Source organism: Kickxella alabastrina (assembly GCF_025024165.1).
Source record: "Kickxella alabastrina strain RSA 675 chromosome Unknown BX661scaffold_17, whole genome shotgun sequence".
NCBI classification, from domain to species: Eukaryota; Fungi; Kickxellomycota; class Kickxellomycetes; order Kickxellales; family Kickxellaceae; genus Kickxella; species Kickxella alabastrina.
Window position 1 is genome coordinate 348,570 of NW_026251488.1, and position 13,839 is coordinate 362,408.

General features: G+C 53.5%; 5 protein-coding genes and 1 non-coding gene across 6 annotated transcripts; 4 read left to right on the plus strand and 2 right to left on the minus strand.

Moving 5' to 3' along the window:
* Nucleotides 1-357: 357 nt before the first annotated feature.
* BX661DRAFT_206504 (Alpha/Beta hydrolase protein) lies at nucleotides 358-2,708 on the plus strand (the record flags this gene model as incomplete). The annotated part of the gene is made up of 2 exons (XM_051538632.1): nucleotides 358-2,179; nucleotides 2,599-2,708. Exons 1-2 carry the CDS (start codon nucleotides 592-594, stop codon nucleotides 2,706-2,708), a joined length of 1,698 nt encoding a protein of 565 aa, XP_051390411.1. The 5' UTR covers nucleotides 358-591.
* Nucleotides 2,680-9,363, minus strand: BX661DRAFT_185138 (uncharacterized protein). Its single transcript, XM_051536699.1, has one exon. It carries the CDS (start codon nucleotides 9,227-9,229, stop codon nucleotides 2,795-2,797), a length of 6,435 nt encoding a protein of 2,144 aa, XP_051390412.1. The 5' UTR covers nucleotides 9,230-9,363; the 3' UTR covers nucleotides 2,680-2,794.
* A 75-nt stretch (nucleotides 9,364-9,438) lies between these two features.
* BX661DRAFT_185139 (Sybindin-like protein) lies at nucleotides 9,439-10,232 on the plus strand. Its single transcript, XM_051536700.1, has one exon. The coding sequence runs from the start codon at nucleotides 9,615-9,617 to the stop codon at nucleotides 10,158-10,160; it is 546 nt and encodes a 181-aa protein (XP_051390413.1). The 5' UTR covers nucleotides 9,439-9,614; the 3' UTR covers nucleotides 10,161-10,232.
* A 1,226-nt stretch (nucleotides 10,233-11,458) lies between these two features.
* BX661DRAFT_185141 (uncharacterized protein) lies at nucleotides 11,459-11,759 on the minus strand (the record flags this gene model as incomplete). The annotated part of the gene is given in 2 exon segments (XM_051536701.1): nucleotides 11,459-11,649; nucleotides 11,669-11,759. Coding segments are annotated over 2 exon segments (282 nt in total), but the record flags the coding sequence as incomplete, so codon positions are not given.
* Nucleotides 11,760-11,884: 125 nt separating this feature from the next.
* On the plus strand, nucleotides 11,885-12,055 carry BX661DRAFT_133344 (uncharacterized protein; the record flags this gene model as incomplete). Its single annotated transcript, XM_051532618.1, has 1 exon — nucleotides 11,885-12,055. A coding segment is annotated over one exon (171 nt), but the record flags the coding sequence as incomplete, so codon positions are not given.
* Nucleotides 12,056-12,737: 682 nt separating this feature from the next.
* On the plus strand, nucleotides 12,738-12,810 carry BX661DRAFT_t80. Its single transcript has one exon. It is a non-coding gene; the product is annotated as a tRNA-Gln (tRNA).
* The last annotated feature ends 1,029 nt before the right edge of the window (nucleotides 12,811-13,839 follow it).

Below are 13,839 nucleotides of genomic sequence, written 5' to 3' on the forward strand. Positions count from 1 at the left end.
AAAACTTGGCGAATACTAACCTAGAAATAAATTTTCAAAAATGTATTTTAATCAACTTATATAAAAACATTTCATTTCATTATGTTTCATTATATTTTTATCGAGCAATTAAAAAATAAAACAAATGAATATTGAGGAGAGAGAGAGAGATAGAGAGAGAGAACCGGATGGAAACAATCAATCCCACGGGTTCTGGAACCCACAGAAAATCAATGCATTGTGCACCTTTTATTTATATTTTTATCGTTGTTCTATTAATGCAAAAATGAAAAATGAGATGGAAAAAAAGAAGGGAGGAGGGGAGCAGAGAGAAAAATTGATAGACAAAAAAAACTGTAGTTTTTTATCTCTCCGCATTGAAAACAAAACAGCAAGATATAAATACTGGGGGGTGGAAAAATATGAGGTGGAGGTCGACAAAAAAAATTATTGTTTTTAATATTGTTTTCCTTTTTTCGTTCTTACCTCACTCCCTCAATAAAAATAAAAATTCCTTTTTTCATTTTTATACCTTTTATTAAATTTGTTAATATTCATATTCATATTCAAATTCCCTTTTTTATTTGAAAAAATCTCCGAGCCCTATTACTTATGTCAGTTTTCTTTAACCGCACGCCAGCGGTATCTCCATGTCTATCTTCTGAAAGCCAAAGCAGCAGTAATCACAGTGACCCCACAGTAACGCCGCCACACATTAATTTCAAAGAATTATTCGGCCTGCCACCAGCCACGCCATCCCCAACCAGCACCACCCTAGGCAGCAGCCCTGACGGCAGCAGCTCAGAGAGGCCCAAATCACTAGCGGGATCCGCGCGCTCCCTCCTCAGCGTACTCAGCATTGCAAACAAATTCAAAAAAGCGCTTTCGCCCAAACCATCCAGCCCCGCGGACCTTCCGGCAGACCCCTTGCAATCGGATCAGCAGGAGCAACGGGTCAATGACCTGGTGGTTAAGTACATGGATCTGGAGGACCGGCACACCAGAGGATACGTGGATGTCACCAAGAACCACGCGCCGCAGCGCAAACGGAAACCTGGCAAAAAACCCGCAGCAAAGTGTAAGGTCTATTATGAGGTCTACGGACATGGTCCGAGGCGGCTGCTCTTTATTATGGGGATGACCGGGAGCACGCAGTATTGGCGACTGCAGACCCGACACTTTGCGTCCCTGGGGGACTACACCGTCTGCGTATTTGATAATTGCGGCAGCGGTCGGTCGACCACTGCACCGGGACCCTATAAGATCTCGCAGTTGGCGCGGGACGCGCTCAGTGTGCTGGATCACCTGGGCTGGGAAAAGAATATCAATATGGTGGGCGTGTCTTTGGGCGGAATGATTGCGCAGGAAATGTGCTTGATGCGGGCGGGGGTATTCGACTCGGTGTGTTTTGTGGATACCTGGCATAGTGCTGCGCTGGCTGTGCCGACGGTGAAGGAGGTTGGGTTTGCCTTCAAGGGCATGTCGCTGGCCGGGAATCCCAGGGGCTTGATCCAGCTGGTGTTTTCCAAAAAGTGGATCGAGGCACCATTCCACGACGCGGAGGGGGGGGAGGACGGAGGGTGCCAGGAGACGGCAGGCCTGAACAATGGCGCTGTTATGCTCAAGCTATTCGAGGCCATCCGAGCCGACCTCGTTCGCGACCCTGATTGCGGCGCCAGCCCCGATAGTCCGCCACCGAGCGGGTCGGGGAAGCAGCAGGCGGCTCAGGATGCTCAGCCCGGGACCATATCTGCACACACACCGCCGCGGTTCCTGACCCCAGACATGGCGCCCAAGGCCGTATCTCCGGACATGCCGCCCAAGCTTCCGACGCCCAAAACACTGCCTCGGCCGCTGCCTAGGGCCGTCACCCGGCTGCTGGAGCGGCCCAAGCCGCTCGCGCACTCGCGATCCATCGCAAGCCTGCAATCCCCCCCCTCAACCGAGTCCCAGCCCCCATCCCTGCCCAAGCGCAACACTGGCGATATCCACCAATTCATCGCGACGCTCGGCCACCGCCTGCCCGCCACCCGTGTGCGCTCAATCCGCGACCTCAACCCAAACACGCGGTTCCTCATCATCCATGGCGAAAAGGACCGCGTCATCAGACCGTTTTGTGCACGCTCGTTTGCGAAACTGCTCCAGTGTCCGCTTGCGTGGATTCCACGCGCCGGGCATATGCCGTTGATAGACTCACATTGTACGTTTAATCTTTTGGTGCGCGCATTTACTAGGGACGAGCCGTGGCTCAGGGAGATGCGGGATAGGTCGGTGGTGGTGCCGCCGTTGTGGGAGGAGCAGGTGCAGGTGGGCGAGTGGCTCAAGAGGGGTAGGGGCGGGGTTTGGGTGGATGAAGGGCGGTGCGAGCTGAGACAAACGGAGGGGGGCGAGGTCGAGTGTGTGGGCAAGTTGGAGTGCGAGATCATCCTGGTGGATGGGGATGCTGGAACTGCGAGGATTTTGATGCCGAATGCGAACAGTGCTGACACTGCCACTGCCACTGCCACTGCTGCTGCAGCGGGTGGGGGGAGGAGAGCATCGATGATCGAGACGCCGGAGCCAGATGAGTCGCCGCCGCTGACGCCGGCGTCTGTGCCGCCGTCGATTGGCTTCGAACAGACGCTGGTGGATCCCCCCGCGAAATGATCATGTACGGCACACTGCTCGACGCGCCGTTCAGGATCAGGCGGTACGACCAGAACCAGAACCAGGACCAGAACCAGAGCTAGAGCTAGAACAACCAAATATAATAGAATGAAATACGTAATGTTTAATTCTTACTAACGTAAATGAAAAAACTCAAACATGAAAAAACTCATTGCTGTGGCGGGTAATGGTGGTTCTGGCTCTGGTTTTGGTGGTACTGCGATGAAGGCGGGTTCTGTGGAGGGAGAGGCGGCAGCTGCGGCGGCGGAAGCTGCATAGGATGCTGCTGCTGCTGTAACATTGGCGATGACTGTTGCAACATTGGCGACGGCTGCTGTGAAGGAGGATGCTGCCGCTGCTGCTGTTGCTGCTGGCTATGGTAATAATGCACCTGCTGCTGCTGCTGCTGGCCTGGCACCTGGAACATCTGTCTCTGGTGCACCACAGGAGACTCAGACTGCGTATATCCATGGAACCCATGCGACGCTTGATGCTGCTGCTGCTGTTGGGGTGGTGGTACAGTCGAAGGAGAGTGATATACAACCCTCCTCGCCGCCGGCCCCACGCCAGCAGACATCAGCGGCCGCGGCAAAACCACCCTCTCCTGTTGCTGCATGCCCGAACTGCCATAAGGCACATACCCGCCGCTCTGGGGCATTGGCAAGGGCAAAGGCGCCGACGGCTTCCGCTGCCTTATCCCATGCACCTGCTGCAAATGCTGTGGGTGCTGGTGCTGATGCTGATGCAGGTGTGGGTGCTGGCGATGCGTCAAATGCGGGCTATGTTGATGATACGGGATCGAAGCAGGGCCAACAGAAGACGGTCTGGTTCCAATAAAGTGCTGCTGATGCTGCTGATTCTGTGGGTGTTGCAGTGGCGACATTGGGCCACTGCTGCTGCTACCGGCATTGTTGCCCAGGGGGGAGAATGCGCTGGGGCCAATGGACATCGGCGGGTACAGCGGCCGGTCATGCACAACAGAGGAAGGCCTGGATGCCGGCTTCTGCTCCATCATCGACGCCAGTGCCAGTGCCGCAATCCCCGTTGCCTCATCCTCCTCCTTATCTCGCCTCCCTCGCTCATCACCGTCTCCCTGGCCCCCCTGATCCTCGTCCTCGAACCATTTCTGCGGCGTATCCACCGGTGAATCATCATTCAATAGTGCATTGATCTTGGTCACACTGACCTTCCTCGGCTCCTCATCATCCTCGTCCCTGTCCTCTACTTCCTCGATGATCCGCGCAACCGGCGGCAGGGGCGACACAGCCGATGTCAAGTTGGAAATCTGCAACACCGATGATCTCGGAATATACGCCGTCGGCACGACCGGCGAAGATGAGAACCGCGGCAGGCCCTCGACTGGCGGCGGCGTCGGCTGCGACGACAAAGTATCAGACTCGGCGCGCACCATGGTTCCTTGCGCTGCAAACGACGGTGGTCGCGGTGGCCAGCTGCCTTGCTGCAGAGATAGCGACGGAGGGCGCGTGCGCGAGTGGCTGTTTGATTGGAACTGATGCTGCTGAGACTGAGGCTGCTGAGGCTGTGACTGATGCTGTTGCTGCTGAGACTGGGATTGATGATGCGGAGACTGATGGTGGTGGTGATGTTGCTGCAAGGCGTAGTGCGTTTCGGGTCCAGGCAAGGCCGCCGACGAGCGCGCGTAAATGACCGCTCTGCCGCCATCCACGCCCATCGTAGGGAAGTTAGCCATCGACGCTGGCGCTGTGCTCGGCCCCACCATCGGTGCCGAACCGCTTCCCATCTGCAAAGACATTGGCAGCGGCGGCATAGGCTGATCAACCGCGGCAGCAGACTTTGCCAAATCGACCTTTCTCTTCCTCCCCCTCTTCTCCTTCCGCACACCCTCCTCCTCGCCCACCGCACTCCTAATAGCCGACAAGCCGCCCGATCCCAGCGACACCACCGAGGACATCGGCACCATTGCAGACGACAAAGACAGAGTTGGTGCTGGCGGTGGTGGTGGCGGCTGGAAGGGTGTCATAGGCGGAACAGTTCCAGCGAGTTTGTTCCGCTGATACTCTACGATGACCGCATCTAAGCCCAGTTTCTCTCGGTTCGCCCTAAAATAATTCCGCACCTGTGTTCCTGTCTTGGACCCAATCGCCTCAGCCAACCCAAGCCAATCCTGGCCCAAGCGAACAACGTAATGCATAAACGCAGACCGCTCATGCACAGACCAATACGACGAGTACCCGCTCTTCTTTGCCGTCATTGTAGCTGCTGCCGCTGCCAATGATGATGCTGCCCCGGCTCCAGTCGATATGGCAGAGGCAGGACCAGCCACAGAGGGAAGCGCTGGAGATGGTGTTCGTCCGCTCTGCTGGCTCGCCACGCTTCCGTTGTTGGCAGCGGCTGGGTCGATGACGGATACTTTCGGTGGAAGAACAAGCGTCATGGACGGACGCGGCTGCAGTTGTGATAGCTCGGAGGACCGGCTCGAAGATACAACCTCGGATGCACGCCTCTGGTGCTGCTGCTGCTGCTGCTGATTCTGGTGCGTGGGCATGGGAGTCGCTGGCAAGCTGTTGTTGTCCATGGCCAGGACCTGCGCAGCCAGCTCCTCAGCTAACTGCGCAGCCAATGGCGTCTCGTCGTCCTCGTCGCCACTCGAATCCACCGCACCGCCCATAGCCATCATCGCCGATAGAGTCTGCTGCGACGGCTGCTGCGACTGCGCTGACGGCTGTGGCGATTGCGTGCGCTGTCTTTTGGCCCCGCCAATTGGCAGCACCAGCCCATCGGGCATACGCCTGGCCACCGGCGGTAACACAAGGGAGTCAACCCTCGGCTGCATCCCCGTAGCCTTGCTGCTGCTGCTGCTGTCCGCTGCCCCTGTCGCCTGCTTTTTGGCAATAATGTCGCTGATCAGCGCGCCGTCGGGCGTGCGGTAGTGGAAAAAGAAGTACCGACACTGCGCCATGGTTTTCGATGGCATCAGTGAGGCGACCTGCGCAAAATCAGCGCCCAGCCGGTGGAACCCACGCAGCACTCGGCGCCGGTCGTCGCGTACCCACGCGGCTGCCCCCACAAGGACAGACTCTTGCGCGCCAGCCTCTATCTCTACCTGCGCCTCCAGCATCCGCTTATGCGCCGTCCCGGGCAAGGCACCGGTGGGCTTTGTATCTGCGGTTGCCGCTGTGGAGCCAATCAGCAGGGTCTCGTACGAGCTGATGGGCCGCTTAAGCACAGATGGCTCCGAGGTAACGTACCGGTCCAGAGCAGACTCCTTGGGCGTCGGGCGCTCACCCACAGCGGATCCATCCAGATGAGGAGCCGCAGAGGCTGCTGAGGGATCAGTCACCAGCCCTCCGTCAATCTTCTCTCTCAAGGGCTGGCCGTGCCAGAACCCAGGCGGCGAATCCGTGTCCCGCTCGCCGCCCGTTGTCGCGTCCACAATGGCTGTCAGCGTGACCCCGAACCGCGAGAGGCTCTTGCGTGACACCACCCGCGAAAGCACCCCACTTGTGCCCCCCTGAGAAATACCGGGTAATCCGCTGATACATCCGGCAGAGACCACGCCGCTGGCCTCGACGATTTCCTCGTCCTCCATGTCGTCGTCGTTGGTGCCCGAGTCAGACCCCGAGTCGGAATTGCCCACGGCACCTGAGGTAGCGCTGGCTGCGGGCATCTGCGCCAGCGACGATGATAAAGCCGCTGCCGATGCTTGCTCGATTTCGCAGGTGCGCCGGGTGCGCACGATGCTGCCGCCCAGCGCGTAAGCGTTGAACTCAGACCGCTGCCTGGACTTTTGCGGCGGCATTGCGGGCGGAGCCTGTAGAGGCTGTGGCTGAGGCTGAGGCTGAGGCTGGGCATGCTTGGCGCACGAGCCGCGCGGCCCCCAGTGCCCGTCGTCCTCAACTAGCTCACCCTCTTCTTCGTCATCGTCGTCGTCACCGCCGCTGCCCCCACCCTCGATGCCGCTGCCCGCATTCCACTGCCTCGAATCGACGGCAGACACTGGCACAGGCTCGGACACCGAAGCGGGGGCAGACACGGCGGAGGGCGGGGGTGAGCCAACCACCATCGGCGCCTTCAGATCAGAATCAGTGTCCATTGCATTGGCAGAAGCAGGGGCGGAGCCAGAGGCAGAGGGAGCAGAGGCAGGCGTGGTGTCGGTGTGCGTCGCTTCCCTGGGCCTGGGTTTGGGCCTGGGCCTGGTTTCGGGCTCAACCTCCTCCTCATCCTCCTCAGGCTCCTCCACGCCCAGAGCGAGATTCAAAAGCCCGCTGCGACTGAACACCTCCCCCTCGTCTCCACCGCCTGCCTCCCTCTTTCTCTGCCGGTTGGCCGCAATGATGCTGCGCAACAGCGCGCTGCTCTTCGATCTGCGGTCCAAGACATCCATGGCCGAGACGCCCTCCTCCTCGCTGCTCTGGCCATCCTCGACAACTGCCTGGCCGCCTTCAGCGGCAGAAACGTACGAGGCAGCAGCCTCCACCGCCATGCGCTCTCTCTCCTCCCTGGCACGGCGTTCTCGCCTCTCCCTGGCCTTCTCCTTGCGCTTCCTGCCGCCGGGCTGCTGCTGCTGCTGCCTGCGCCTGGATTTCTTGTTGCTCCGAGCCTCAAGCTCCTTTAGACGCAGGGGTTTTTTGTTGCGGTAGTAGAACAGCACGCAGTCGTTCATGGACTTGTGCGGAATGGCCGCGGCGATGCGGCCAAACTGCTTCGGGTGCGCGAGGTAGGCGGCAACAAACGCGGACACCTCGGGCTGCGTCCAAAAGTGGCTGGGGTCGGCGTTGTTCGCGTACGCCACGCGGCGATACTCAGGCGACCCAGGCGTCGGCGCGTGCGCGTGGTAGAACGCCATGGGGTCATCGACACGGTGACTGCCGTTATCTACGCGCAGCATTGCGTGCTCCTTGGCACCCAGAACCATGTTGGGAATGACCGCCGCCGTGCGCTGGCTGCGCAGATCCGGATTGCGCGCGTCGTCGTACTGCAGCCGCTCGATGATCTTCTGCAGCTCGGCGTCCGAGTGCACTGCATCCGACGTAAACAGGCTGGCGTCGACGCTGTCTGCCGAGGTGGCTGCCGCTGCCGCCGATGCTGATGCAGAGAAAAGCGGGCCCAGCGTAAAGCCGAACTCATCCGCTGCCTGCACGGCCGCGCCGCGCCTCCTGTGGCTCCCCCCAGCCACTGCGCCCTGCAGCGGTGTCCCGCGCTGCCGTGCCTCGCGCTGCCGGTCCAGCCTATCGACGCGCCGGCGCCAGCGCGCGTACAGGTCGCGGTATTCCTCCTGCAGCCGCCGCGCGTGCGCCCGGTCCTGCCTGTGCTCGCGCCCCAGCAGCCGCGCCAAGTGCGGCCGCAGCTGCTCATGCACGGCCTCGTTCTCTTTCCAAAACGGCCAGTCCTGCGGCTGCTGGTGCATGCCGGGCACAAACTGTGGATATGCCTGGAGGAAGGGCTGCGCCAGCTCCGCGTGCATTGCGGCTGCGTGCCGCTGGTTGTCGGCGTAGATGCTGGCCACCAGCGCACGCGTGCGGTCCTTGGATCCGTCGTTGTCCAATGCCGACTCTGAGTCGGACATGTGCTCGTCATTCGAATCCGAATCCAAATCTGAGGACGAAGACGAGGATGAGGACGAGGCGCCTGGGCTGCTGGATGCCTGCTGCGGAACCAAAAGGGGGCTGCCCTCGGCCGCAGTGGCGGCGGCAGCGGCAGAGGCTGGCAGCAGGTCACTGGGCGCTGCGGGTTCTAAAGGTGCGCTGTTGGGACTGCCAAGTGGCGAGCCGGGCACTGTGCGATCGTCACTCTGTGCTAGCGCCTGCGGCTGCGCTTCATTTTGGGCCGGCGCTACCACGTCTTCAGCTGTAACGGATGTGATGCGCACCAGCCGCTCCTGGCACTCTGCAATTTCACGGTCAATGTCCGAAATACGGCTCTGCAGCTCAAGCTTAGGTACCTCGGTATGTATGCTCTCGTTCTCGTCCTCGTCCTCGTCCCCGTCCTCGTCCTCGTCCTCGTCCTGAGACCGCCTGGGCGACGGCGTCGCATCCCTAGTCACAGGCTGTCGAGTATGCTGATGTTGCTGTTGATGTTGCTGCTGCAGCTGTTGCTGTTGAGGATGTCTAGTCTCTGCGGGCCTAAGACCCAGACGGTCATTCACAGTCAATCTCCGTGTGATTCTGCGGTCCTCCATATCAAGCTCGCCCTCCTCCAATGACTCGCTTGTCTCAGCCGCGCCCCTAAACCTCTCTCCCCCACTGACTGAATGCCTGGCGACAAACCTCTGCATCCCATGGGACCCCTCTGACGGGTGCCGTCTCGGCAGCCCACTCCTCTGCTGCGCCCAGTGTACACGTTCTTGGTCGCTGGACACCTGAGCTCCCGCACGCTGGTATCTATCCTGCCCCGTCCAGCGACTGGACTGTGATTGACTGTAGTTAATGCTGCGCGGTTGACCTTGGTCCATAGAGCCAGAGCGTATGCGGTCTCGAGATACCAACGGATATGTGTCTGTGCGGTCAGGCCGGTCAGGCCGGCTATATTCTCGGTCGCGGCTGCTGCTGTTGCTGCCGCTGCCGCTGCTGCCAACGCGATGCCGACCTCCGGCAGAATCCAAAGGTGGCCGATTGTAGCTCATTTATAATAGATAATAAAAAGAATTTACGCGTGAATTGAATAAAATTAACAAAAAGTACAGCTTGATTTTGAGGGAATCCAATTATAAAAGTTGAAAATGGAGAATGAAGACAAAGGCTCCCCCATTCGTTTCAAAATTCTATTTTGAACTGAAATTAAACTCAAACCCACGCGTTTTTTTTTCATTTTTCTTTAAAATTTTGGACATTAATTTAACTGTTTTTTCTGCACTGTGATTGGCCAAACACAAATAGGGTGCATTTAACTTTCACTATTTTTTCACACTTAATTTATCCCGTCGATTCGTTGAAAATTGAATTTCCTTTTCAATCCCCTTCTTCACTTTAATTTTTCACTTTGCATTCAATACAACCTTTAATCGTAAAATGGTCGTAGTCTACAACCTCTACATTTTTGACAGATATTGCGAATGCATTTTCTACACCGAGTGGAATCGCCCCAACACACATCTGACCAGCACCCGGCATTCCACCGACCTCAGCCGGCCCCCCGTCTGGCCCAGCGCGCAGTCCCCGCGCAACACGCCCATGGAAGAAGAGGCCAAGTTGGTTTATGGTGTGGTCTTTTCTACCCGCAACATAATAAACAAACTCAATTCCAAGGACAGCTCCAAAGGAGGAAACCCCGGAGGATTCCTATCCTTTGCTACAAACACTTACAGGCTGCATTACTACGAGGCACTGTCGGGCGTAAAGTTTGTTATAACAACAGATGTGGCGACTAACAATATGGAGCCTGCCTTGGATATGATATATAAGAACATATATGTCGAGTATGTGGTTAAGAACCCCTTGTTTTGTGTCGATCCAAATGTTTCGAGCCCGATCGAAAACGACTATTTTAGAGCCGTTTTGAATAATTATATCAAGGAGATTTCGACTTCGTCATCAGCTCTGTCTGCTTCTGCTTAATTATTAAATGCACATGCATATTTAATCGATGTTGAAATTTTATGTTTATTAAATCAATTTTATGAATGAAAATACATTTGATTTAGCTAGAAATAAAGTGATTTTATTTTATACTGCCTACATGGTTGGCTGAATAAGCTACATTCTGTTTAATTGCCAAAAAACAAATCGAAACAATAGCTTTATTAATTACTCAGACTGGTCAAATAACGTCGATTACGTGCAGAGCATCATGCGTGCAAATAGAAAAATAAACTTACACATCATAACAAAAAAAAAACAAATGTTGACAAACGAGGCAAGGCTTTTTCACCCATGTCGAAAACAATTGTATATTTTACAGACCACTCGAATTAAATGCACAACACAAGCACCTGCTCTGCACACTTTGCCTATTTTTCTTTCTTTTGCGTTTGTTCTGTCAATATTCCAACGTCATGTTTTGCAGAATATAATTTGTTACAATTGTTTTCATTAACAAACGTGTGGCAATAGCATGCAGAGTTGGACAATGCAGTTTTTCTTTAGATTAATTGTAAACAAAAAAACGCATTGCCACTTCTCAGAGTGGAAGACAATCAGACCGTGATGCTAAAATTACAATACAAATGTGGCAAGCAATTTTTGATTGTGCATCATAAGGCTAAATGAAGAGTCCGACCCGATTCACAAGAAAAGGTCAAAACATTGGTCTGACAATTGATTCAACTACCACTTATAAATATATAACAATTGTGCTGTCTCGGGTGGTGTTTGTCAAGTGGTATTAGTTGACTTTAGTGAACATTTGCAATAACATTGTAAACTCGGGGATCTGTGGTACGAAACCTAGCTTTTTTACATCTTTTTCCCATGACCTATGTAAACACAATTAGGAATTGTTTATTTTTACTTTTGTGCATGCCCACGTACAATGTGTGTTGCCACACCGTGTTGGGGCTTGCGGACGTGCATTGAAATGAACCTGTGCGAATTAAGCACTATTGCTCAGTTGACCTTGGTTTTGTCCCAGGGAAGATGTAGAACAGGACCACTGCAGTATAAAATGCCCTTGCCATGGCGGTCTATCCTTCCAATATCTTTATATTATAATATAATACCATATAAACACACATCCAAACCAGCAGCCTAACAAAAAAATAGCTTTTATACTCGACAGCCATCATTTTTACTCTAAAATCAGCATTCCTTACCCTCAAGTCAATATTATTTATTACATTATGAATACCGGCATGCCAGTTTCACACTTGAGCCTCTTGAGCGACGCCGCTGCGTGCGCCAAGAAGATGCGCTCGCTGTCAATCAGAACAGCCAATGGCCACTGCGTCAGCATTCTCAACGACGACCATAACAATGACATTAACACCGGTGCAAGCAGCACAGCTAATGGCAGCAGATGCAGCTCCATTGGGGCTAAAAGTGTTGACCACTACCAGCAGTCGCTTCCTGACATGACGCCAGACAGATCGCCCTTTTTTGCCCACCTTGCCTACACGCCATCCACACACCCAAGCACGCCGCAAATGTCGCCCGCTCGCCTGCCATCCATGTCAGCGCTAATCCAAGCAGTAAACATGAGCGGGTATAGCGACAAAACACCTACACGGCCTTCTTTCTCCCAAGTCTACTTGCACAACCACGCCCCCAAAAACCAGCCAATGCCATCCCTGCCCATCACAACGTGCACTCAAATTGCTTTGCGCTCATTGTCTTCCAAGCGCAGGTACGTTTGCTCGCACTCCGATTGCGGCAAGGCTTTCACGACCAGTGGCCACTTGTCGCGGCATTACAGAATCCACACGGGTGAGAAAAACTACCAATGCCTTTACCCTGGATGCTGCAGCCGGTTCTCGCGCCAGGACAACATGATGCAGCACTACCGCACGCACTTGTCACCGCGCAGCCGTCGCACGCGCGGCAGCATTGTTTCTGTGCAATACCAAGGTTTGGGCGCAGACAATAGGAGCAGACAAGATATGGTTGCTCGCCACCCGAGTGTACAAAGCGCCTTTCATCCGTTTGCAGAGCATTACGCCCAACACTTGCCGCAAGTTCCAGCTCAGTGGCAATTCTACTAGATAAAATAAACCTGTAAAACTGCTGGCGCTGCTTGCAACCACTCCCATTCCCATTCTCATATCCATGTTTTCTCTTTAGTTTTTACGCGTTTGTATAAATATCATTGTTTTCATCATGACAACAATACAATCAATAAAACATTAATAATTAAAAATGTTTATAAATAATGGCAAATATTTTAATAGCCATATGAGAGCAGCGCTCGTTGTTGTAATACTGCTGCTATCATTCACATCTTGCAATGTTGGCACCTGTGAATCGTCAATAGAAAAGGATTAGGTCGACCAAATTATTTTTAATAACCGCTCATTTTTTGAAATGCAATTATTCAATTATTTGGTTGTGAATACCAGCACATATTATAGATGGCTAATGTTTTAATAAAAAAATTGCAATAGTAAGCCAACATATGCATAGCAGCTGGTTTGTACATAAATATGAGAATCTTGATTAACAGGGCTTGGTAGCTCCAAAAAAGTCTATTCATTCCCACTACTGGGTTTCATAGTGTAGCTGGTTATCACATCGGATTCTGATTCCGGTAACCCGAGTTCGAATCTCGGTGAGACCTTACTTTTGCCCTTATATTTCTTTATTTGCTTAAGGCAAGTTTAGACCTTGTCATTTTTTTTATAAAACTCAGTGCACTTTTATCGATGAATTTTCATGGCAATTAGATGGTTCAAATAAGTTCAATGCGATGGTTATATTTTAAAATTGTCAAGTATTGTATATTGTACTAAAGCTTGCAAATTCTTGTCATATACAAATGTCTGCCTCTGCACTGGCTGGGGCTCTTGGTTCCTACAAGGCTTGAAACGTAGTTCCCGTCAAATCTTCCGCTGCCGAGAGAGCTCACATATGCTGTCAGTTTTTCAATCTCCTCCGGTGTCCAATTGCTGCTGTGCATGTATGATTTCGTGGAATCAATCGTTTTTCTTAATGTGTTAGTTGGAACATCAAGCTGCGCTGCGACCTCTTTCAATGCGACCTTGCCCTGTGTTATGCGGTCGGTGATCTCCACAATATCAGCACTCGCTATCCTTGCTTTGTAAACTGGATGATCATAGAATCTGGCATTAAGCCACTGACGGCTAGAACTACAATTCAACTGTAGCTCCTCTTTGACCATTCGGCGAACTTGGTCTATAGGGTATTTGTAAACATACTTGTCGACAAGGTCTGTAATCTGCTGGTTGGCTTGTTTGGATATCGGTGGGCTTTTCTGATTTTTTGGCGATTTAACAAATATATAACGCACACTCTGCACAGGGGTACATGGGGATAAATGTTTGGCAATGTTTTCAAACGAAAGCCCCTGTTCACGCAGAGATTTGGCCTGTGCAATGCGTGCGTCTGTCCACCGGAACCTCCCATGCAACAGCTCGTGCATTTGGACGCAGTCCTCGATTCGGATCCACATAAAATTGGAGACAGCTTTAAAGTTGGTTGGCAGCGGCTTTGGATAGTTCGACTCGATAAACCCAGACATGCGGTTGGCCATGTCCCAAGAAAATGTGTCCATGTCATATGTCCAGCCAGCCTTGCCCTCGTCGAATTGGCTGAGCTCCAGGCACTCGAGCTCGCTGAGCCCTGTTGC